This window comes from Vidua macroura, chromosome 5 (assembly GCF_024509145.1).
Source record: "Vidua macroura isolate BioBank_ID:100142 chromosome 5, ASM2450914v1, whole genome shotgun sequence".
NCBI classification, from domain to species: Eukaryota; Metazoa; Chordata; class Aves; order Passeriformes; family Viduidae; genus Vidua; species Vidua macroura.
This window is the reverse complement of record NC_071575.1, coordinates 13,728,756-13,751,468: the sequence shown is the minus strand read 5'-3', so window position 1 is coordinate 13,751,468 and position 22,713 is coordinate 13,728,756. Positions and strand designations below refer to the sequence as shown.

Here is a 22,713-nt window from a genome sequence, read left to right as displayed (position 1 = left end):
ATGTCTATACCTGGCCTTATCTACCATTAGGCCCACAGTTTGTTTGTAAAGATACTTCCTTCTCACTCCTTTCAAACGGATGCTTTTTGGGTTGTACTTTTTTTTTTTTTTAAGGTAAGTGTGTGTTTGTGTGAGTAAAATGTTCTTTTCTAATATTTAAAAAACATCTAATGGGTCATACCACAAGGTCGTCTTTTCAGCTGGGGGCTTGAAGCAAGGAGCTGCTTCATCAGAATTAAATTTGAGGTTAATAATCCTAACAAGTTTGCTTCAACAATCCTCCCTGAACGCACATTTCTTTCCGTGCCGCACGAGTAAGAAAGTAACACGGCGCTGCATTTGCGCTTTGTCTCCTTCCGTGAGCCCTCAGCTGCAAGCTCAAACCGCAGTCCTTTTCCTTCTTTCGGCCGATGCCACACTGATGCCGCAGCTGTCGGGAACCTGGGGCAGCCCCCGAGGGGAGAACGACCAAGGGCAGAGACACCGCCGCCCTCCGTTCTGCCCCGCCCTGCCCTCAGCAGCCAGGACGCCCTTCGGGCGGCGGAGACCCCGGGCACAGCGCAGGGACAGACCGAGAGCTGCGGCGCTGGGCCCGGTGCGGCGAGAAGAAGCCGGGCCCGTGCCCCCGCGGAGCGATCAGGGCGCAGAGCCCATCCCGTCCCGGGCCCGGCGCGCTCCGCACCTCTGCCTCCTTGCGCCTCCCCCGCTCCTCGCGGCCGGGCGGTGGCGGTGGCCGCAGCCCCTTCCCCGCGGGACCCGCCCCTCCCCGGGGCGGAGCGCGGCGGCTGCCCTGCCTCCCCGGCCGCGGCGGCTGTCACGGGGCGAGCGGGCCGCACCGGGTTCCTGCGGGGCCCCGCAGCTTCCCTTCGGCCTGGCCGCGGCCGCCCGACGGCATCCGCGCTCTACCACCATGCTCAGGCGGATTCTGCAGCGGGTAAGGCAGCGAGGCCCGCCCCAGGGGCGAGGGCGGTGTGCCGTGCCGGTGCCGTGCCCGGCGTCGCTTCCTGGTGCCGGCCGGGCTCGGAGCTGCGCTCCCCGCGGCAGAGCCGGAGCCACCGGCGTTGTCCGGCCCGTCCTGCGGCGCAGGGTACGGGTTAGGGCCGTCGCGGCCCCGGAGACCGTGAGTTTGTCCGCCCCCGCCCTCTCGCTGGGAGATGGCCCGAGCCCCGACGGGACGGGCCGGGCCCGCCGTCCCGGCTGGGGGCGGTGTCGTCCCCTGGGCTGGGCGGAGGTGCTGGCGGCGGGCGGTTCCCGCCGCCGGGCCTGTCGGAGGGGCGAGGGGCGGCCCTGGCCGGCGTGGCTCTTTTCCGTAGCGTGGTGGCGTCTCCGCCCGCCGCCTGCTCCTGTCGCCGCGGCTGCGGCCGCCCGCGCATAGGGCAGGATAAAGGGAAGCCCGGCCTGGGGAGAACCGCCGCCGGGACCTGCGGTGATTTCCTCAGGGGCTGGCAGGCAGCAGGCTCTTACCGCCGGGAGCCAGCCCGGCAGCCGCCGTCCGGCCACCTCCCGCGTTTTAGGAACCGGCTTTTCCGGCAGCTCTGCCGGGCTTGGGAAGCCAAGTTGTGACACTGGTTAATGAGACCCTTCTCGTTTGCCCGGATCCCCGCGCCGGTGCTGGTCGCCGTGCAGTTGGCCCGCGGCTCGGCTGGGAGCTGCCAGGAGGCGCAGGGCAGGTGCCGGCGTGGTCCCGGCTCCGTGCGGCGGGGCTCGGCGGGGCGATGCACCCGAAAGGGTTGAGTCACGCCGGCGGTGGGCAGGCAGCGCTCCAGATCCCGTACCGCAAGAGAGCGGTGTCGGTGTCACGCAGGAGGCGCTCACGGATAGAGAGAAAACCAGCTGCTCTCCCCGTTTGATCCGCTGTTGCTTCCAAAGCGTGCTGTCTGTGTAACACCTCTGCGAAAGAGTGTTTTATTGGAAACGCTGGCTTGCTCTCCTTATCTGCCATGCAAAGAAACGTTGCTACAAGAATGAGAGTTAGGGGAAATAAAGTAAGCATACCACCAACTTTTTCAGCGTAAAACATACCTCAGATTATTTTTCGGTCATAGACCCTGAGCAGGTGAAGATCTTGGTCTATTTGGAGCTTTGTGTTTGCAAGGAAGAACTTCCTTCCTGAAGCTTAATGGGAAGCCCTGCTAACAAGCAGGGAAACTTAGTATGGACCTAATTAAATATTGGCAGTAGTTAACTGGGTGTTTATTGATTCTGAGAAACACCAGGCCATGAAGGAAGGCTTCTGTGAGAGAGGAAAAAGCTTCATACAGTGCCAAAGGATATTTGCCCCTAAGTATGAATTCAGCTAAACACATCTTATAGATATCTAAAGTCAGTGCAGAAGTTTCTGTGTGAGAAACAGACATATTTTCCTAAAAGATTGAACAAATAGTTGTTCTCCAGTTGCTCCTGAAAATTACGAGATTACAGGAGAGTTTATTGTCAAGAAAGGTGAAACAGACTTACTTCTGCCTAAAAATGAAATAGAGAAATGTCAAAATGTTTGAAGGTGTAAACTTTTTAATTGCCAAAAATAACTAGACTTCTAAAAATTCACCTCATACTAAAAGGGGTTTTAGGCATTTTGTAAAAATAGTGATAGCGTGCACAACCTTGTACACATGGACCATTTTGACTTGCACTCTGGTTGGCAAACTGTGAAAAATACTTCTGCTGTACTTTGGTATTAAAAATGAACCTTAGGTTTGTGTCAGATATTTTAATAAAGAACATAGTTATTAATATCTTCCATGTTTCTCATACAGTATTTGAAGGATAAGGAACCTCCTCTTGACCTTTTTATTGTCCATCATTTGTATAGCTGGCAAAAAACCACTGCCTTTCTGTCACTGAAGCATAGCTTCTTGCATATCTCTTTGGTTTGTTATATAATTATAGGTGATGCCACCCTTTATAGCCAGAGAGCTAGTCATTAATAGTGATATAACTTGAATTATAAAAGCATGTTTTTTGAAAAAGCATGTTTTTTGAAAAAGGAATTCTTTATTACATTATTTACATTCTTTATTACATTTTTATGACTTTATTAGGCTGGCTGACAAGCTGCAAAGGAGGAAGACAATAGCTAAAGATATTGTTTATAGTTTCTGATTCCTGAAGTTTCAAAACATCAAATGTTTCTTTTTCATACTACTTTTCTACCTTGATCACCTTTCTGTTTTGTCCACAGTTGTAATTTCTGTTTTTAAAAGCATCTTCACTGTGACTTTGAAGGACATATTTTCAAAGTAGAAAGTATGATATACTAAACATTACTTAGTTTTTGAGGTTAGTATCTCCATGCTATCTTCAACTAACTTCTCATTTTACGTCCTTTCCCTACAAGCTTCTAAAGTTTTTTACAAGTTTCTAAATTTTATGTGTGTTTTCAACATGACATCTCAGGGATCCACTTGTTTTGTGTGTTTGCACCATAAAACTCCCTTTTGTACGTTGTTGCCACGTCCTGGTTTCATGCATTGTTCATTATGCTGATCTAGAAAAGGTAGTTTTTCCCAAAAGGCATCTGCATGGAATGTCTGAGATGCACCTTTCCTGCTCAAAGAGTTTGATTTTTGTCAGTGGATTCCTTGGAGAGCAGTCTTTTCTTTATTGTGTTCAACTTTGATGCTCTCTGTGGGCATTGTGTCATCTCTCCATTGTTAATCTACTGTGGGACAGTGGCAGTTGCCTCTGGCCTGTTAAAGCAGAGCTCATTTCTTGTATTTGCAAGGAGGAGGCATTTATTTTCAGCTGGTAGAAAACTGATTACTTTGACCTCCTGAGCCTTCTTCCCATTGCTCATGTTTTTTTAGTGGGCGACTCATCTATTGGACCAGTGTGACTACTTTTACATTAGTTTTTGTCTCCATTATTTGTCTTTAACAGTCTACAACTGTTGGCTACTGTGCTGTGTTTGGGTGCTCTCTGTGCTCTTCTATTGCTTTCTATTTCTAACTAATGCTTGATTTTTTGGTCTTGAGGGTCGTGGTGTGTGGGGGAGAGCAGGGCTTTGCAGGCATTTCTGTAGCTCAGGTAGTACAGTCACCTTTTCTCTTACTCCAGGCTCAGGCACAGAGGTATTTACTTGTCTGAAATCACTGCATCTCATACCTGACTTATAATTTTCTTTTCACATTTATAAGTGCAGGGCTTGCTAGATAGCATATTTACTTGGATAGATGCTGAACTGCAGCTGTGCCTCTGCCCTCTCCTCAGAGTCAAATGTGTGCCTCTTACTGGGCACGGAGTGTGCGTGTGTGAAACTGATGGTATGATGAGAAAGAAAAGTTTTATGCCCTCTGAAGTCAGGAGTAATTTCATTTTACAGAGTCATAAAGTAGCGTCACACTGCTTTAGAAGTAAATGGTGTTACTGTTCTGTATGGCAAAATACCCTGTTCCTAGCACTGAGAGTTCTTTGGCAACAAGGGCTTTGGCCTTCTTACCTTCTCATTTTTGTGTCTTGTTTGTTGCTTCAGGACCTCTTTATGGTTGTAGTAGTACCCTTAGTAGTCGCATTTAAATCTGTGCTGGAAAAACTGTTAAATCTGTATTTTTTCACATTTCAAGGCTTTACATATTTTGTCAGAGGTTTTAATTTATTCTGAATTTAAAATTGCTGAAAAGAGTATTCTGGCTGAAAGGAATGTAGCTATAGACAGATAAAAGACTGTGAAAATGACACGGTAGTGGTCCATATTTATACTCCCTCATCTTAAAGCATGAACTAAACTCATTCATTATATAATTTTGTATTCCTTTTCAGAAAACAAGCTGCAATCATTTTCATAATTTTTGTTGTTAATGATGTTTCTTTATATTAGGTTGCAGTTTTGAGAAAATATAGAGAAGAGCATTATGAAGTTTAGCATATTACTTCTTCAACTGTAGGGCTAGCAGTAGAAACAGGCTTCTCGGCAAAATAAACAAATGTAATTGACAACTAGGAGAGAAGTATGCTGGATCAAAGACTTAACTTCCCATTAGTCTTTCAACTCTGGGTATGCCTTCAGATGTCAAATGTTAATTTTGTAATTGTACATACACAGAAGCCTGTGTGGAAATTTTCTTTTTCTCTGGAGTTAGTAAGTAATTTATTTGCTCCCCTGTGTAGGCCATCTGAAAACAAAGAACATCATTTTGAGTCCTTTCGTAGATCACAAAGTCCAAAATGTTCAATGTGTTGTGATTCTTTTTTGTTTAATGGAATGTGATACCACAGTGGTACATGAGCATAGCATGACTATGTGTGTGAACCAATTTGATGATGCAATGATCAATTAAAAAAAGACATTTGCAATGTCCCATTTTTATTTGGTAGGTGAAGGATATTTAAATTACATTACAATCTTGAAAGATATATTCATTTAATTTTTGATCTTGGCTTCCTTAACATTCTTCCAATTTTTTATTTAATTTTTCTTACCCATTTTGCAAATGGATACTATGAACTATAACTTGAAAGTTACTTAATGACCTCTTTCCTTCCTACTCTTCTTTCCGGCACATGGCACTCACCAATAAATGTCACCATTTGTACTAAGCTTTCTAAATCTAGCTTGGAATTATACTTTCTCTTTTCAAGAGCACACATTGATTTTTGAAAGATTAAAAGGATTTTACCAGGTACTGTGTAATAATTTCTGTCATACAGTGCATGCAATAAGACATGCCATCCAGTGCTTATTAGTGTGATTATAGCATGTTTGAAGTGTTTCATAAAGCAAATACTTTAAGCAACCATGGAGTAATAACAGAAGAGCTTGCATCCTGGAGGTTGTAATAATCTCAAATTTGTAGTGCTAGAACTAGCAGAACTAAATATGCAAATCTCATTGCAAAATGGAGTCAACTCTGGGGTGAAATGGGATGGGCAATTAAAAATGTACAGAAGTGTTGTATAAGGAGTTATGATATGAGGTGAAGAAAACGTTATATTAATTGTTGCAGGAGATTCTTGTTTTTGGGACAAAATGATTCATTAGGTATGCTGAAAGGGTATGTTCAGATACTGCAAAAGTGGAGGTAGATGCTGCCTGTCTAAAGACACAGTTGGACCATCTCTTAGTGCCACTGAAACATTAGATGCAGTATTCTAACTTACCTGTCTTCCTGAGAGACCTGGCTTCAACTTACCATTTGTTTTAGATATTATTTTTCTGACTGTCAATGGAACACAATCCACATATTCATTAATGGAGTTACTTAACTTGTATTTCAAAGCTTTCCTGTGGGATGTGTGTTTCTGTGAGCAGCACTTCTTAATGCTGCAGAACAATTGGAACAGGAAGGGAGCTCAGGAGCTCCCTAGTCTGAGCAGTGGGCAGGATCAGCTTGGAGGTCAAGAGCAAGTTGCTCAGGCCTATCTCATACTGGAAAAGCTGTTCTTTACAATCAGTAGGAATCTCTAATTGTAGTTTTTTGTTTCTGGTCTTCCCACTGTGTGCTGTTTAGACCAGCTTGGCTTCCTCTGTTTGATGGCCTCTTCATGAGTGGTGATGTGGCTGCTGTTTGGTGCTCCCAAAGCTGTCTGTGCTTCCAGGCTGAGCCAGCCCTCTTCCCTCAGCTTCTCACATAGGTCAGATGCTTCATCCCCAGATGTGTTGGTGGCCTTTTGCTAAACTTGTGCTGGTATATCAGTTTATCTCCTGGACTGGGAGAGCAGTATTCTAATGTGGTCCACTAGCTGTTGGCCAGTGGGGAATGATCACTTCCCTCAATCAGTTGGCTGGGCTCCTTGTTTACACAATCCAGGCTTCTGGCAGCCACCTCTGCAGACAGAGCACACTGCAGGCTCCTGTTCAGCTGGCTGGCTGACACAAGGCCTCGGTCCTTTTCAGCAGAGAGACCTCTGTTACTGCCAGGAGTTTTCCTTCCCTGGTACAGGACTCTGAATTTGTCCCTGTTGAATTGCATAGGGTTCCCCTTGGCCTGTTTCTTCTGGCATTTCTAGGTCCCTCTGAGTGGCAGCCCTGCCCTTGAGTGTATCAGCTGATCCTCGCAGTTTGATGTCATGTGGAAACATGAAGAGTGTGCACCTGTGGTCCATGCTGGGATGTACCTTGTTTAGTGTCTGTATCAGTAACCTTGGGAAGAAGTACCAATGCCTTCACTTTGACATATTTTGCATGTGTATAGTATCTCTGCTTACCCCCTTTTTTGCCTCTCCTATTATTAACTTGCAGAGCTTGCATTGCCTTGCCTATTCCTATATGCTGTGCTACCAGGAAATGGTGTTCATATTTTCTTTAGAAATACAATACAGCTAGAGTGAAAAAGGCATGGAGTAGGAAAACCAGAGTATGTTGGTCACTTAACTGATGACTTCAGAGAAGGCTGGAATAAGGACAGATGGTTGTCTTCCCTTACTGTCACCAGTCCCCATAGCTTAGTGCTTCTCTCCTCACTTCCCTTTGGCCAGTCTTCAGAGCCTTTCCAAAACTGAAATGTATTTCATTGGGAATTAAGTCATTAATCAGTAAACTTGACCTATTAATGACATAGTTTTTAGATTTGATAAATAGTAAAAGGCTGTTATCTTTATTATCAATGAAAGTTGAAAATAGAACATTTTTTAAAACAAAGCAGGAAAATACACTTAATATTCAAAGAATGGGAATCATGTGCGCTGCAGATATCTTATAAGAGGTTATATAACTGATTTGTCTTCAAAAAAAGGGTCTATTTGAGCAAGGAAATTCTTTTCCAGATAAGATTTTGGAGGCACCAAGATCAAGAAACTAAAATTCTATCCCTCTCTCTGTAGATTTCAATCTATATATTTAAATTCTTTATCCTCTTATATTAGAATATAAAATCCTTTAGAGCATTACAAGTATTTCCAGATGGGCCAAAATACAGCAGTAGCATTACTTTATCCCATTTGAGATTGTCATACTGGAGCTAGATAACGAACTTTTTGTTCTTTGTCGAAACTAGGATTGCATATACATATTGAGATAATTTTAAAATGATGTTTCCTTTGAGAATGCTTACTCTTCTGCCATCAGTTAAGCAGTGACATTCTGGAGATGAGTAAGAGAAGTTAAATCAAATTTAAATCAAAGTTATAGTCAGATAAGGATTATAAGATACAATCCATCTACCCAGATTTTGAATCATACAGTATTTAAAGTTTATTTGCTTATTTTATCTAAGTCTGTAGTTTCAAATCAGTACTGTTGTTTTGATTTTCAGCATATTCATAAGAGTACATCTTTATAGGTTGTCTTACTGATTAGCATGTTTTAACTTTACCACTGGCTTGATTATTATTTTTATTTTTTTCCAATCAAGACAGTGTACCTGCCTGTGTGCTTGTTGAATCAGCAGGGTTCTCAAATTTTAGTTTTCAGTCTTTCATATATTTAAGGGCTTGTCCAGAATGTAGAAAAGTTATCAAGAAAGTAGGATGATAGTAGTTTATTACTAATGAAACCTTTTAGATTGTGATTTCTACTGTTTTCCTATAGGATACAGCAGCCTAATTTAACCAAGAGTAATAAAAGGGCAGAGTTTAGCCAAAGTTTTTGTTTTGTGGTGAGCATTCATGAGAGGAAGTGGTTTAAAATGCTGGCCTTTGTTTCTGGTATGTGCTTGTTTTTTTATGGATGAAGAGTGTTGGATAGAAGCTTTTGTTGAAGTGTTGTGCTGAAAATTATATAATTGCTTGTCAACCTGTTCACTTCTTGTGGAGGGAACACACCTCTGTATTCCAACAAGTAGAAGAGAGGCCTTTACATAGGATATGTACTGTGCTTTATTAAATATATATTGAGTATTAAAATATAGATTCTCATTTTTGTCTTCCCCATCTGTTTCAGACTCCAGGTAGAGGTGGGTCTCAGAGTTCGGATTCAGATTCATCTGCCACACCTGGAAATGCCGTGGACGTGAACAACGAAGGCTCCTCAGAGGTACTGTGCACCATACATGGGACTGGTGTCTTAAATCTTGGATGCTGTTTCTCTGATCTATGTTGGAGTAACTTTTGATGCCCTTCCTAAATATTAGCTGTACTAAACAAATACTTGCACATGTCATATTCTAAAAATTGTTTGTTATTTAAATAAAAAAAAAGGAAGACTAGGCCAGGTTTATATATAACTTTTAATTAGACTTATCTATCTAAGTAGTCACAAGCAATTCTTCCTGTAGTTCTAGAGATGAATTATTAAAATTAAAAGCAATGAGATGTAAGCTTAAGACTCCTTGTTAATAAATCTTTCATGAGAGCTGCAAAAAACAAGGATTGACATATTATCATGCTTGTACTTCGGTTTCACCTTGCTTTTGCTAAGCTATAATGTATACTGGAAACTTCTTCCTCCATGTGAAGTATCAAATATATTGGGTTTTATTTGGTAGATAAATATATTTGGAGTATAAATCCTATCAGTGTTTCATGTGCTGTATGCCATACTTAATCAGCAGAATAAGTTGTTCTTGCTGCAATCCCATATTTTAATGTCTTTGTATTTACACTGTTGTGTGACATTAACTCTGAAAAACACAAACTGACTTCACTGGCTGTTGAAGCTCATTTGTGCTAATGTAGCCGGATTACCTATCTTGAAAATGTTTTAAGCTTAACATACACATACAGTGCAGGGCTAATTGCCCCTATTACAGTATTAAATGGAGGAAAGTACCCTTTCTTACACTAAATGAAGTGTGTGATGATTCAGATACTCACTTCTGTGTATGATACAAGATAAGAGAAACTTTCACTGTGCTGTTTAAAATCCTGTCTGTGCATCTGCTTATTTCTTCTTTAAAGCCTTATTACAGTCAATGTAATCACACATTCCTTAGTATTTTGCTGCATGTTCTATGTTTTTGAGACCTAATCTGTTTTGCGTGCATATTTAACAATCTCTGAAGCAAATAAATATTCTTAAATTGCAGACTAAAATCTTATTATTATTGTAGTTGATTACGGCATAAAAACATGCAATGAGATGTTTTCTTCCTTCTAAAGTTTGGTTAAAATTATACAGTTCTGTTAACATGAGTGCAACATTGCTGACTGTAGGGCTTGTGGGTGCCATAAGGTCCCTCAGTACTAATGGAGCGGTATTTTCTTGACGTGGGATGAGCTTTCAGTGTGGTGGTGGTGCCTGCACTATTGCCCCATTGGCTGTTCTTTCTACTGAGTTGAAACTGGATCAGACCAAAGGCTGCCTTCTCTCTCTTAATATGCACGTGTTACATAAAAAAAGTATCTTTTAGTTGTCCATAATGCCATCATTTCTTGCATTGAGTATTATCCTTAGCATTGAATTTCAAAGTCTGTTTGAAACTGAGCTCTGAACCTGGTGATGGGTTTTTAGATTCACATGTAATGCTACTTGAGTCTGTTAGCCTTCCTTTTCCCTCACAGCTTCCATTAGGTCTTGTCTCTCCTGGAGCTTCTCTTCAGGATCACCACAGTTGGTCTCTGCAGAATGTTTGCTGTTTGTTTTATCATGATACTCCTATCTGGTTCTCCATTATTATGCAGTCAGAAGTCCATTAGCTTGTTTTCACTGCAGTTTCTTAGCTAGATTTTCTAATTTGTATTGTTGCAAGATTGAAGTGGAGAATAATTATGAAATCTGTGCAGATTTGTATGTTTGCTTTCTCCTCAAGCCTAGTTGAAATAAATCCTGATTTTTGAGAATTGTAGTATGAAACAGAAGGAGTGGGAAAGTCTGAATTCAGACTGCTCAAACTGCTCAAGAAGAAGTAAAAATTTGCTCATATCCCATCTGTGACTGTGTCGGCACTTCAGGTCACAGGTAGACCTATAGTGAAGTCTTTTATTCGCAGTGCAGTCTGCCCAAGGAGGAAACATTTGAGTCTCTTACCTTTGCAGCTTAGGTCCCAGTGCAACTGTCAACAGTATAGGGTTGCTAAACACCCCATGATTGCAGTGAGTCTACCAGTGAAATGGTGATTTCCTTAGTATAAAGTAACTGTGTTAACTAGACAGGTTTGCCTCAGCCTCCCCTGCTGCTGTTGCAAACTTGCTTATTAATTTATAGAAGCATTTCTGCAGTCTCACTGCACCACTTCTTCATCTTTGTCTGAAACATCTGAGCACCCTTGTGGGAAACCTTGTGATGGATGTGACGTAATGCCTTGTAATGCTCTATTCACGATTTTTTATGCAGTTTGTTCCTCTGTCACATGAAGGGGGCACCAAGAGTGTAAGGAAAATACATAGTAGTATGCAGCATGGTCCTAGTTTTTAAGGCATGTTTTAGATTTATTTATTTTCATGTCCTTAATAACTCTTCCTTCTTGTTTTCTCTATGGTATTGCTATGGTTTGTAAAAGTTCTCTCTCCAAAAGGAAAACAGACTTTGCTTTTGGTGATTGTAGAGAGCTTTCAGCATAAGAATTCAAACTTTGATTCCAGATCTGCATTTTTTTGTCTTTATTAGTTTCTTAAAAACAAATATACATTTCACAGGGCTTCATCTGTCCGTTGTGTATGAAAGTGTGTGTAACTCCTACTGATCTGTCTGAACATTACCAGAGTGAGCACACTGGGACAGAAGGAAGACAGGAGCTTCGTGACCTCCCAGCCATTACTGTGGGTCTTGTTTATTTTGTTTAAATAGCTTTGGTGATGGGCTGCTTTAAATGAACTACATATTTTCCTGGTGTCAGCCTTTTAAATTGTTTCTTTTGATTCCTTGCTTAAACACAGTGTGATCTCATATGCGTGATTCCAAGGTATACGTTCAGCAGAAGTATTAATTCATGTCTAGTCTTCTGGTTTGCAGTTGTCTGTGACATGAAACATTTGCAGTATTGGAAGACTTGCAGTCACTGATATATCCACTTTTCTTTTACAACAGCTTTTGCTTGATTTTCTTATAAAAAAGACTGTTTCCTTATTTGATTGTCTTCACATCAGACTCAGCATCGTGATAAACATAGTGTTGGATCAGCACATCCTTTCTGAAAAGAAATGTTTTGAGGTCTTATTAGATAACTTTTTAAAAAGCAATTTCTAGTGCAAGATAGATACATTGGGTAAAAGAGAACAGAGGGTGGTAATATAAAAAAAACTCAGAAACGTCTCTTTTTGAACACGTTTAAGAGCTTATGTATTGCAGCAACATTATGAAAATAATTAGAAAAACAAATTTTTAATAGATAATCTTGCTGGATTTTTTTATGCCCCCAATAAAATGCAAAGGGTGTTTCAGTTAGAAGATATAAATTGTAGTGCATTTCTAAATTCTTCCAGCTGTGCAGTGTAAAACTACACACTTAAAACAAAATGCATGGTTTTTGCTCCACAACTAGAAGAATTTAGATTCTGGAAGTTAGCAGCCTCCAGCTGCACAAGGCTATCTGATTCTTTTTGCTGCAAACCTTGAGAGAGAAGGTTGGACTTCTGGGGGTAGCCAGTTTGCTGTGCACTAAATGGGTTTGTGTAGAGGTGAAGTTCTACATTGTTTCTGCCAACCTTACTTTTGATGAGTTTTGAAATCTAAGTGTTTATTCTAGGATGTGTGTGTGATGTGATTTTATTTGGTTGGTTGTTATATTTGCTGGGTTTTTCCTTCCTTATACTTGATGTGTATTTACAGTGTATTTTTGAAGGGAAAACTTCAAATTGTTGGATGTTATTCCCAAAAATGATGGAAAGAATCAATACATTGATTCTAGAGATAATTTGAGATGTCATTTTGAGTGTGAAGTGTCACCTGATAAAGTGAGGAAGATCTGTGGCAAGACTGACCTGTGCTGCTCTGTTGGAGTGGTGTGGAACCTCCTCAGAGCCAGGGCAACTTGGGTATGGCTTTTGATGGACTCCTCACTGCCTCTTGTTGAAGCAGAGGCTGTCAGTAGTGCTCTGTTGTGGTCAACTTCTTATTTTCTTTATTATCTGGCCACGATGCAAGCGCTGTACTTGAATAAGCTGTGGCACTCCTGATGTGATGGTGTCAGTAGGTTGTGGCATGTGAGCTATCAGAGGTTGTTTGATTACCTGAAGAAGTTACTGTTTTATTTAAGCTGGTTTTGCTTAGGATATTTTATGGAGTTGGCTGCACGGTTTTTGCCCACTTTGACTTTTTGTTTTTCCACTGACTTTTTGTCATTTCCTTGGTTAGTACTTTTCACTTGTTAAGAGCTGACTACAGCTTTTAACTTGATAAACCTATGTATTGAGTGTAGCACTTGAAATACAAATTCACTTGTTTCTAGCTGTTGCTGTTTCCTGTTCCTAAAGCTGTGTTTCTTTTACTGTGGTTCAGTACATATCTGTAAGAGGTGAGAAACAAAGAAAGCAAATACATGTGTGGGGTTTTTTCAGTTTGATCTTCTATTATATGAAAAAGCCTAGAAGCATTGAAAAAGTGGGGAGTTCTGTTAATAACTACAGTCAATACTAGTATTAAAAGTTTAATGTGTTTGACTACTGAGAAGTCACCAAGCAAGCTGATTGTTTGCTGATGGAAAAGAATTGAAATGGACTGCAGGTCTTAATTATACTCAGCGTGACCTTTTTACCTACTTTTGTAATGATTAAATAAAGATGTTATCTGAGAAAGCCTGTGTCATCTTACTGTTTACATAAACACAAAGGAAAGCATTTTATCTGGTGAAAGACATGAAAAATGAAAAATGTCAACTGTATTTTCTTTTTAGCAATATAGAAGAGGAGTGACCTAATTTATTTATTCTTTAACTTAAAATATGTCATGATTTTTTAAATCAATATGTAAGCCTTCTGAAATAAATTATGAAATGTAGTCTTGCCCTTGCTGTCTAGGCAGACTGTTTAATCTGCTTCTGAGAACTTCCTGAGGATTCAGTTAATTGCTTTGATATATATTTGGAAAATACAATTTAGAAGTTGCTTGATACATCTTTCAGCTCTGAAATATCACTTACGTTTCTCTCCGCTGGCCCTAAATATATAGGTTCTGATCTTCCATCATGTAAAATGTTTCAGACTTTAAATCGCTGTGTAACTGGAGAATATCTGGGTTTTAGCTTGGACTTACTGTTTGAGTGCTGGTGAAGATGTGTATCTTGTCTTGAGGAAAATTGTGGAGGTTCACCTGCAGTGGAAGAAACATGAATGGTGAGCTTACTTTCAGTTTTCTAAACATGCTGGACTCTATTCACAGCATACAGTTTATTGTACCAGTACAGCTGTGTGAGAATTGCTAATGTAAGTCTGGGTTCTGAGAGATGGGCAAACATAGGTCATGGCCAGAAGGTGTTACAGCCCTGGGCTTCAATCACTGCTATTGGCTTTTTGTTCATGCAGCTCACTGGAAACAGGCTGTAGCTGGGAGTGCTGGCCTGGTATTTCTGGAAGGTCAATGGTAAAACTTAGATGCTCAAATCTATTCAAACTTAAAGCCCAGCCATTTGGATGCCAAGCATGTTAAAGTGCATCCTGGTTTTTGGTTTGGGTTAAGCTGTCCTATAGCATAGCATGCTATAGCACGTATATAGTAGAATAGTCATGAAATAGTTCAGAAATAGTCAGAAATGGTTCTTTGGGGTTGTGGGGTTGAGGGTGGTGGGTTTTCTTTTTTTTTTTTTCTTTTCTTTTTCTCTTTTTTTTTTTTTTTTTTTTGTTTTTTTGTTTTGTTTTGTTGTTTACCACAATTTTAAATAAATTAAATTTTGTTTACCACGGTTCTTAAATAATTTCCAAGAATGGAAAATGGTGAAGCAGTAAAGTTACATGGTTCTCTAAGCTTGACTCATGATGGAAGTGCTAGAATAAAAATACAGGATGTTGCAGAAACTTTGTTTGTATCAGTAAGTGCAGTTCTGTGCTATATGAAGCTATTTGTGCTATATGAAGCTATTTGTGCTATATGGCTCTCTACCACACACAGCTGTAGATCATCAGCAATCATAGCATCCTAAATGGGACCACTTACTTAATTCTATGTATTATTAAAATGGATTGACTACACTATAATCAGATACTGCTAGAAGGTGCTAAGGAAGCTGAGTTGCTATGGCGGTGACTTTAAAGCTTAAAAACTTTCCAACTTTCTTGGATTCTAAGGACCTGAGCACATCTGAATTCCATCCTGTAAAAACTTTTGCCCATGGGACTGTCCTTCAACTGTCCTCCAGCTTTAATTTGTGAAAAAGGAACTTTGAGTAAAGTAAGCTGTGCTCTCACTCATTAACTAATTAAGGCAAGATTTCATATTAGCTCTAAAAGACCATCTCATTAAAGCTCAGGGCAAAAGGAGAGCAGTTGGCAGAAGAAAAGTGGTTGAATGCATCTATATGTAGGTGTCTGAGGTTCCAGTTACTGATGATGGAGCCCTGGGAGTTGTTATGCTGACCCTGCTTAAGGTATACACATTTGTTCAGTCAGGTGACTAGTTTCTTGCTCTTTTAACTGTGTTGAATAGCTCTGCATTGGTAGTGACTAGGGAGTAGATATCTACATGTAAATGTTGGGTTTTTTTAAACCTCAGTTGGGAGCCTTCAGCTGATGAAAAAAAAATCATTAAAAGTAAGGCAATATTCTGAAAAGGCTGAAATTTTCAAAATACTTCTTTACACAGCCAACCCCATCACCTCTAGTCCTACAGAGTAATATAAGGAGAAGACAGAAACCCAGAAGCCCTTCAGTCGTACACATTCATTTTCCTGTTACATGGTTTTAAACTGGAAATGGTTTATGTGAGGATTAGGAGGACTCTGTGGTAGCCTGCAGTTGATCTGGTTGTGCACTTGTCTGCCTGTGGGTCTGTGCCCTGCTTTTGCTAGGCACTGTGTTTCAATGTTGTTGACCAAAATTCTTCCAATAGTTAATAGCTCTGTAAAATATTTTAGTACAAAAAACTCCCAAACCCCACGCTAGTTTTTGTAGTGAGATTTTCCTTCTAGTGTTCCTTTTAGTATCCTGGCATACTTCCCAAAGAATGCTGTCTTAATGATTCATACAAATATTAATATTACCAGAAAGAAATAATTTACCTTGAATGGCTTTAAGGAGATAGAGCACTGAGAAGCTTAACTTTATCAAGCCAGAAAATAAACCTCAACTATTAGAGGAGATAAGTAGTTTTTTGTTCTTTGGGCTTATTTGTAAGTCTGTCTTGAGAAAGGTAAGTAAAAAAATCTTCTAGTGCTTTCTAGAAGTCTGAGATCTTCAGTGAAATTTGGCGTTACAACTCAAACTGAGCCAAGATGCTTTCCTAAAAAAACTTCTCTGTAGCAGTTTCTGCTCTGTTGTGAGTGAAACCCATGTGTTTTGGAATCTTTGCACTGAGGAAGGCCTGTCCTACTGCAAACAGCATGGTACTCTGGTGGTGCTTGATGCTTGGCATGGCTCATGGGCCTCCAGAAAGAAGAATGTTTCCCTTGGGATCAGAAAAATAGGGATTTGAAGTTTAGTGTCTCACTCATTCTCGTTGGAATGCCTGGACTATTGGGTCAGGGACTGTTTTGAGCTGTAAATTGTGTGCTGTCTCCTAGTTGGTTGTTTGTGCATGTATATTGGGGTTTGGTTTGAATGCCTTTTTAAAAAAAATTGTTCTTTCTGTGCATGGATTCAGAAATTCTGTGGTGATCTCAAGAACTTTTTCCTAATAAAAACTAGTGCATGCAGTTGTTGTGGTTTATTTTTTGTTTTCTGTGAAACTGGCAGGCATCTGCAAAAAAAAAGTGTGGTTTACTATTCTAAAGTAAAATACACTTTGTAAATATGTTCAAAAGTGTATTTTACTATTCTAAAGACAAAGTTCATCTCAATATGATACTGAGACATCATTTTTATTTGGCTGTATTTAATTTTAATTTTTTTAAGAGATAAACTTAGTGATCCACCAACCCAGTTTCTCAAACAAGATTGTCACCAGGGCTGATAGTTACAGATCCAGGAAACTTACACACTTCTACCTGTTACTGCCTGCTTCCAGAAGGATCCTGATGATTCTGATTTTCCTACTGTAAAGACAACTGAATTAATGCTGCTGACATCAGAGTTGACATTGGATATTATCAGTCTGTGAGGTGCAGCTGGTTCCTGGGTTCCTGCAGTTTGAGGCTCTGATGTATGAGTGGTGGTTGCTTGTATCTGTAGGAGCTGGTGTTCCTGCCCACCTCTGTACAAGATAAGATGATGTTTCCCATGGCAAGGGCACCTTGTTGTCAGAGGGTGACGGCTCACTCTGTTATAGCCTGTATGTCAGACCTCCAGCAAAAGCTGCCTTAGAGTAAGGGTGCGTGTGAGAGCTGACTCCAGCAGTTCCAGGTCCCCCAAAACTGAGGCCAGCCACGATCATGACAGTGCTGGTGGAGAGCCTGGGACTGGTGGGTGATGCTCACTTTATCCCTGCTTGTGTGAGGGGAAGGCAGTTTCTAGAAAGAAGAGGAGGAGGTTTTGTCCATGTTTCCTCCCTCTGCCAATGACAGTATGCCTGCCTCCCCAGAGCTCCCATCCACCCTGGAGGCTCACAACTGCAGCACATTCCCTTTGCTCAGCAGCTCTGCTCTGCCTCTGGCCCCTTGTCCTTGTGGACCCTGCCTTCAAATCTTCCTCCCTGCTTACCTGGGAAATGTTGGCTGGCTTTGCCCAGTAATTGAGATGAATGATTGCTGTCCCCCTGGACTAATTGCACATGTAGTCTATTCTTTCCTTTTCTCTAGGGCTCCTATTTGCACAGATTAAACCCCAAGCACAGTAAAACCTAAAAAAAAAAAAAAAAAAAAAAAAAAAAAAAAAAAAAAAAAAAAAAAACCACCAAGCAAAAACCCAGATTTTGCTGTTTAAATGAAAAGAGATAAAAGGCAAGAGGAAGGAGAGGCCAGAGCAATTTTCTGCACTCATTCTTTCTAGATGCTCTTACTGGAACTATGAGGAACACATGCTTTTTTCTATGAACAGCTTTTCTCTGTGAACAGCAGACCTTCCCATCACTGGGAAACTAAACACAACACTGAGAACTGCTTAGTAGTGTTTCATCCCAAAAGGTGCTGTTACACTGTCATTGTATGAAATTGACTTCTTTCTGTATAAAGCTTACTAGGACAAAACCCACTCCTATATTTTGTGACCCCCTATAGTTCATTGCCATTTGCTGTGTGCCAGGCAACTGCCTCTGGTTCTTGCACTCAGAGTGACTCTCACTGGCATCCTGTGCTAATTGTATCAGATAAACATTACTGGGAACCTAGTAGCTGAACAAATTTTCTGTACGTATACTTATATATTAGTTAACTTGGTTTAATCTGGAGTAAAACTGTGCTGATCAACTCTGCAAATAAATAAATGGTTGTTAAGGTTCGATGCCTGTTTCCTGCTTAGGAAAGAGTACTCTGTTTTGTTTGGTGTAGTTGTGACAAAATTAGTTTTCCATGTGATATGTGGTGGACTTGACAAGCAACTGTATTTAGTAATTAATTTCTGAAACACTAAATAAATAATAGAAGTTATGAAGGCTCTGTTTAGAGCTTTGGCTACATTTGAGTAGCTGAACATGGTAATTTTCCTGGGTTAAAACCATGTAAATGTTGTTGAATTCTTAGTGAATTTTGTGAAACAAAATACTGTGAATTCCAAATCAATAAATGAGTGCTATTTGTGGTTATCAACATACACATTCATTATGTTCACTTTGTCCTAATATTTAAATCTGTTAGCATCCAGATGCAAAGTTAAGAGCACAAAAGTGCCAAAAGTCTTCATGTGTCCTTCATAACTGGTATGTGAGCCTGTGCTAGATGAAGTGTGATAATCCCATTTAGAGGAATGCTCTCCTCTTGGATACTGGAGAGCCTTGGTTTAATGTTGGAGTACACTATAGTTTGTAGTGGCATAAGAAACCTAAGGATAACCTATAAATGTAAAAATGCATATTTGAAATGAATTAAAGGGACAGGGGGCCTTAAAAAAGTTAAAGACAGGCACCCCACTTACATGGTGTCCCTTTTGCACTGCTTGAATTACAGGGATTACAGGGAGTCTTTAATGTGAGACAAGGTTTTTAGCTCTTACTCTGGGAATGTCTCAGTGTAGCTACTGTTATGGGCTGAAGTGTGGACTGGAGTTGGGCTCAGAGTTGGCATGATAACCACATGAGTGAGGAGCCAGTGTGTAGTCCAGCAGTCAACACCAGATGTAATAAACTGTGCAAAATTAGGTGGATGGTACTTCTGGTAAGTGGCAGCTTGAACACTCCACAAATGTTTAGAGGTACATAAGGAGGAACATAACACTGTTTTCATTTGTGGGCTAATGGGTAGAATGAGGGCATTGATCTGCTAAATTTCCACTCTGGTAAGCTTGTAGTATATATGCTGGAAAGAAAATGGATGATTTTTGATTCTTAAGGGCTGTAGAGATCTGATTTTCTTGATGTGGTATTTATCTGAATTTACCAATTAATTATATGAAAGGTAAAAAGTGATTCTTAGTTGTCTGGCCCATATTAAAATCAGTAGTTTCAATATGGAGATAATCAGTTTATGAATAACTGTGCTTTAGAGTGGACCTTTATATCTCCTTTTTAAAGACCAAACTCCAGATGCTACCTTCTATTTGGAATACGAATGGGATTTTATGAAAAGTTGTATGGAAAATTGTTTTGTTGCAGGGGGAAGGAATTGCAGAACAGTCCTTTTTATTTTGCTAAATAAAATTTTGTTGCTAGTATGTTATACTTTTGGGGAAAAAAACTCACTGAATAATGGAATGTGCCTTTTGCAGACATTTTCTAACATTTTAATTGCAAAAACTCTTACTAGAGCATGAAAGAATTAGTATGAATCTTCAAAATTGCATTTACTACTTCTTAAATGTGCAAACAAAATTTACCATTCTGTATAAAAATAAGATGGAAAAGAAATGTATTTCATATTTTTGTTTGTTTGTTTTTCCTTTTTGTACTAGGGCTTTATTTGTCCTCTCTGTATGAAGTCTCATGGATCAGCGGAGGAGCTGTTCAAGCACTATGAAGCAGTTCATAATTCTGGCATTGATTCAACTCATGGAGGGGAAGGTCATCTGTCACCGGAAAGGTGAAACAGTACTCGTTTGTGCATGTGCTTTTGTGCCAGTGTTGAGCTGCTTCTACTTACACTGAAGGTTTTATTAATTTGAACTTAGGCAGTCAAGTATTTAAATGTTCAGGTCCCATTTCCAACTAGAATTAAAAGGCAGCTTGTAACTTACGTTGTCTGATACTGATCTGACAGTAAGTGAAAATCAGATACATGTGTTTATGATATTAAGCCACCTGTTTCTGATTCAGCAGACAATGCAGCATTACAGACCAGAATGATTTTTACAAGTGTGGCTGAAAAAATATGGGTTTCTAACATAAAGCTGAAATATCGTCATTGGAGAGTGGAGAGGACAGCCCTAAAGATAGAGAAGAAACCCAATTTGTCCCTAGTTAATTAGGGTACTTACTGGGTAATTACAATATCAGTATTTGCCTAAATAGCTTCCCTTATTACCTAGTTATTTGCAAATCTGAGAAGTTTCTATATGTGCCAGTAATTCTCCTTCTGTGTTTCAGAAAATCTGTGCTGATCTTCAGAAATCTTAACTAGTTTATTTAATTTTTTTTTGTCAAAACTGTATTATTAAGTACATCCCTAGGACGATTATCAGGTTGTTTAATTTTTGAGAGCAGTGGTATGTAGCAGGAACTGATAATGTGAAACTTTCTCTAGAAATGTTTAACTGAGTAGTCTGAGTTGCTTTGGGAAGGTTTTTCTTGGGGGTAAAATTTACATAGGTTTCCCCTTCCTGCTAATTCTTTCTCTGTTAAGTGCTTGTTTTGTGCTTCTGTAAATAGCAGTCCATGCTGCTCTTTTGTCACACTCCCCCAGACTCCCTTGGTTTGTACACAGGAGAGTCAGAGTGAGCAGCACAGAGGTGCACAGCATATGATCCTGTGGCTTCTGCTGATCCTGGGAATTAAACAGTTCAGATGTTTTGTCACAAGCAGAAATATGGTCCCAAATGACAAAAAATTACATTGAAAGAAATACATATATTTATGTAACTAGCTCAAGAGAGCATGGCTCTTTGGTGAGGAAAGAGTGTGGAAGATAACGTTTCAGTTGTTACCCAAATGCAGATCTCTATCTCCCCAGTAGTGAGCAAAGCTGGCAAGCCAGTAGGAGCCAGCATTAGCAGAGGTCTTGGATGAATCCTTCCTTGTGGATAGCTGCCTTCTCTCTCAGCTGTTGCATCAAAAGAAATCAGAACTGGGGCTTTATACAGGATAAAGTGATAGGGTACTAGTGAAATGATACTGGGCTTCTGATGTGCATATTTATTCAATAATGAAAATTCTTTTTATGGCTGATTTACGTACTTTTGGAGTAGTTCAACTTTGACCTGAAGTGATACTTTTGTAGGATAATAGCATTCACACGGGAAAATTATTGGTTATAACTATATTGTTTATATACTTTATGAAATACTTATTTTTATGACTGCAAATTTCCAAAGCCGGCCAGATGTTGGCTGGTGAAATTTAGTTATTTTTCCCTGGCTCATGACAGTTTAAGGAAAGGTAGTTTTGTTTTCTCTCACATAATTGAAAAAGTGGACGAGGTCAGGGAGTTTAGAATGGAATAAAGGGAGTCTGGTGAGAGCCATTGTGTAACACATGAGCTATATTTTCCTATTAGTGTGGCATTCTTCAATGCTACTCATTTGGGTGCTTGCTTGAGAAAACTCTCATTCAACATAAATATGTTTTTCCAAACCTTGGAATTCCATATTAAAGAAATATTGCAGCCTGCAGCAGGGAGCCACTCCACTTGCTCTCCATGTGTGAAGCTTATGTGCAATTCTTAGGACCAACTGGGAGGTGAAATTCCATATGTAGTAAACAGGACAAGTTAAGTACTGGGAAGTACACAGTTTCCTCTTCCTCCCACTCCCCAGTAACCTATGATGAATGAGTTCCAAGAGTAAATCATGGTAACTCCCCCCAGTGTGATTCAGCAAGGCCATCAGTACTCAGTACTAGGGTGGAGACACTGGCTTTACAAGTGGGAAACAGAGTGGACCATAATGAAAAGGCATTAAGGATTTTCCAGTTGGTAGGCTCAGATGTGTTGAGAGGAGGAAAGGATACTCACAGTGCTAGTAGAAAAGGAGATTTGGTGAGGATTTGGATGATGGGAAGAAAAGCAAAATTACAATGCCTGTAGTGATCCCTTACACTAATCCCCCCAGACCCCCCCACCCTCCATTTTCCACTGGTTAAACTAAATTCAGGTTTCATTTTAGAATGGTTGAGTAAAATTTTGTTGGGGATATCAAGGCAACTACTGTAGAAGGCTCCTTACATTACAAACTGATTCCATTCTCCTCCCCTCCACCTTCCCCTCTACTACAAACTTGCTTTATACAACTCAAATCCTTCAATCTGTTGTGAAGACCAAAGCATATTAAATGCTTTGGTATTGCAGGTCTGGTGTATGTTCAGTTCAACTTCAATATAGCTAACTGTTCCACCTGCTTTTTTATTTATAATCTTAGATCTTAGTCTTAGCTCATTTATTTACTTGTACTGATGAGAAAGTGACTACCTCTTCTCCACCTACAACCAATGTAAAGGTTTTGGAATGCTGCTACACCTGCCTCAGTAAAGTTGTATTTGCAAACCTCCAGGAAATGTATCACACAGGCAGAATAATGTGTACATAACAAAATTTTCCTCTGAAAAAAAGTAAATCTCACAATATCCCATGTTTGTTTTGT

The 22,713-nt window shown here is 40.2% G+C and overlaps 1 protein-coding gene across 3 annotated transcripts in view; it reads left to right on the top strand.

Moving 5' to 3' along the window:
- Positions 1 to 807: 807 nt before the first annotated feature.
- The window catches only part of EEA1 (early endosome antigen 1), a 65,090-nt gene continuing 43,184 nt past the window's right edge, over positions 808 to 22,713 (top strand). For 2 of the 3 annotated variants that reach the window (XM_053977432.1, XM_053977431.1), the window contains exons 1-4: positions 808 to 934; positions 8,816 to 8,908; positions 11,449 to 11,571; positions 19,876 to 20,003. In XM_053977432.1, the coding sequence (XP_053833407.1) occupies positions 911 to 934; positions 8,816 to 8,908; positions 11,449 to 11,571; positions 19,876 to 20,003 (368 nt within the window). In that variant the 5' untranslated portion in view covers positions 808 to 910. The remainder of the gene's footprint in view (positions 935 to 8,815; positions 8,909 to 11,448; positions 11,572 to 19,875; positions 20,004 to 22,713) is intronic. The other variant, XM_053977433.1, reaches the window with a different exon arrangement.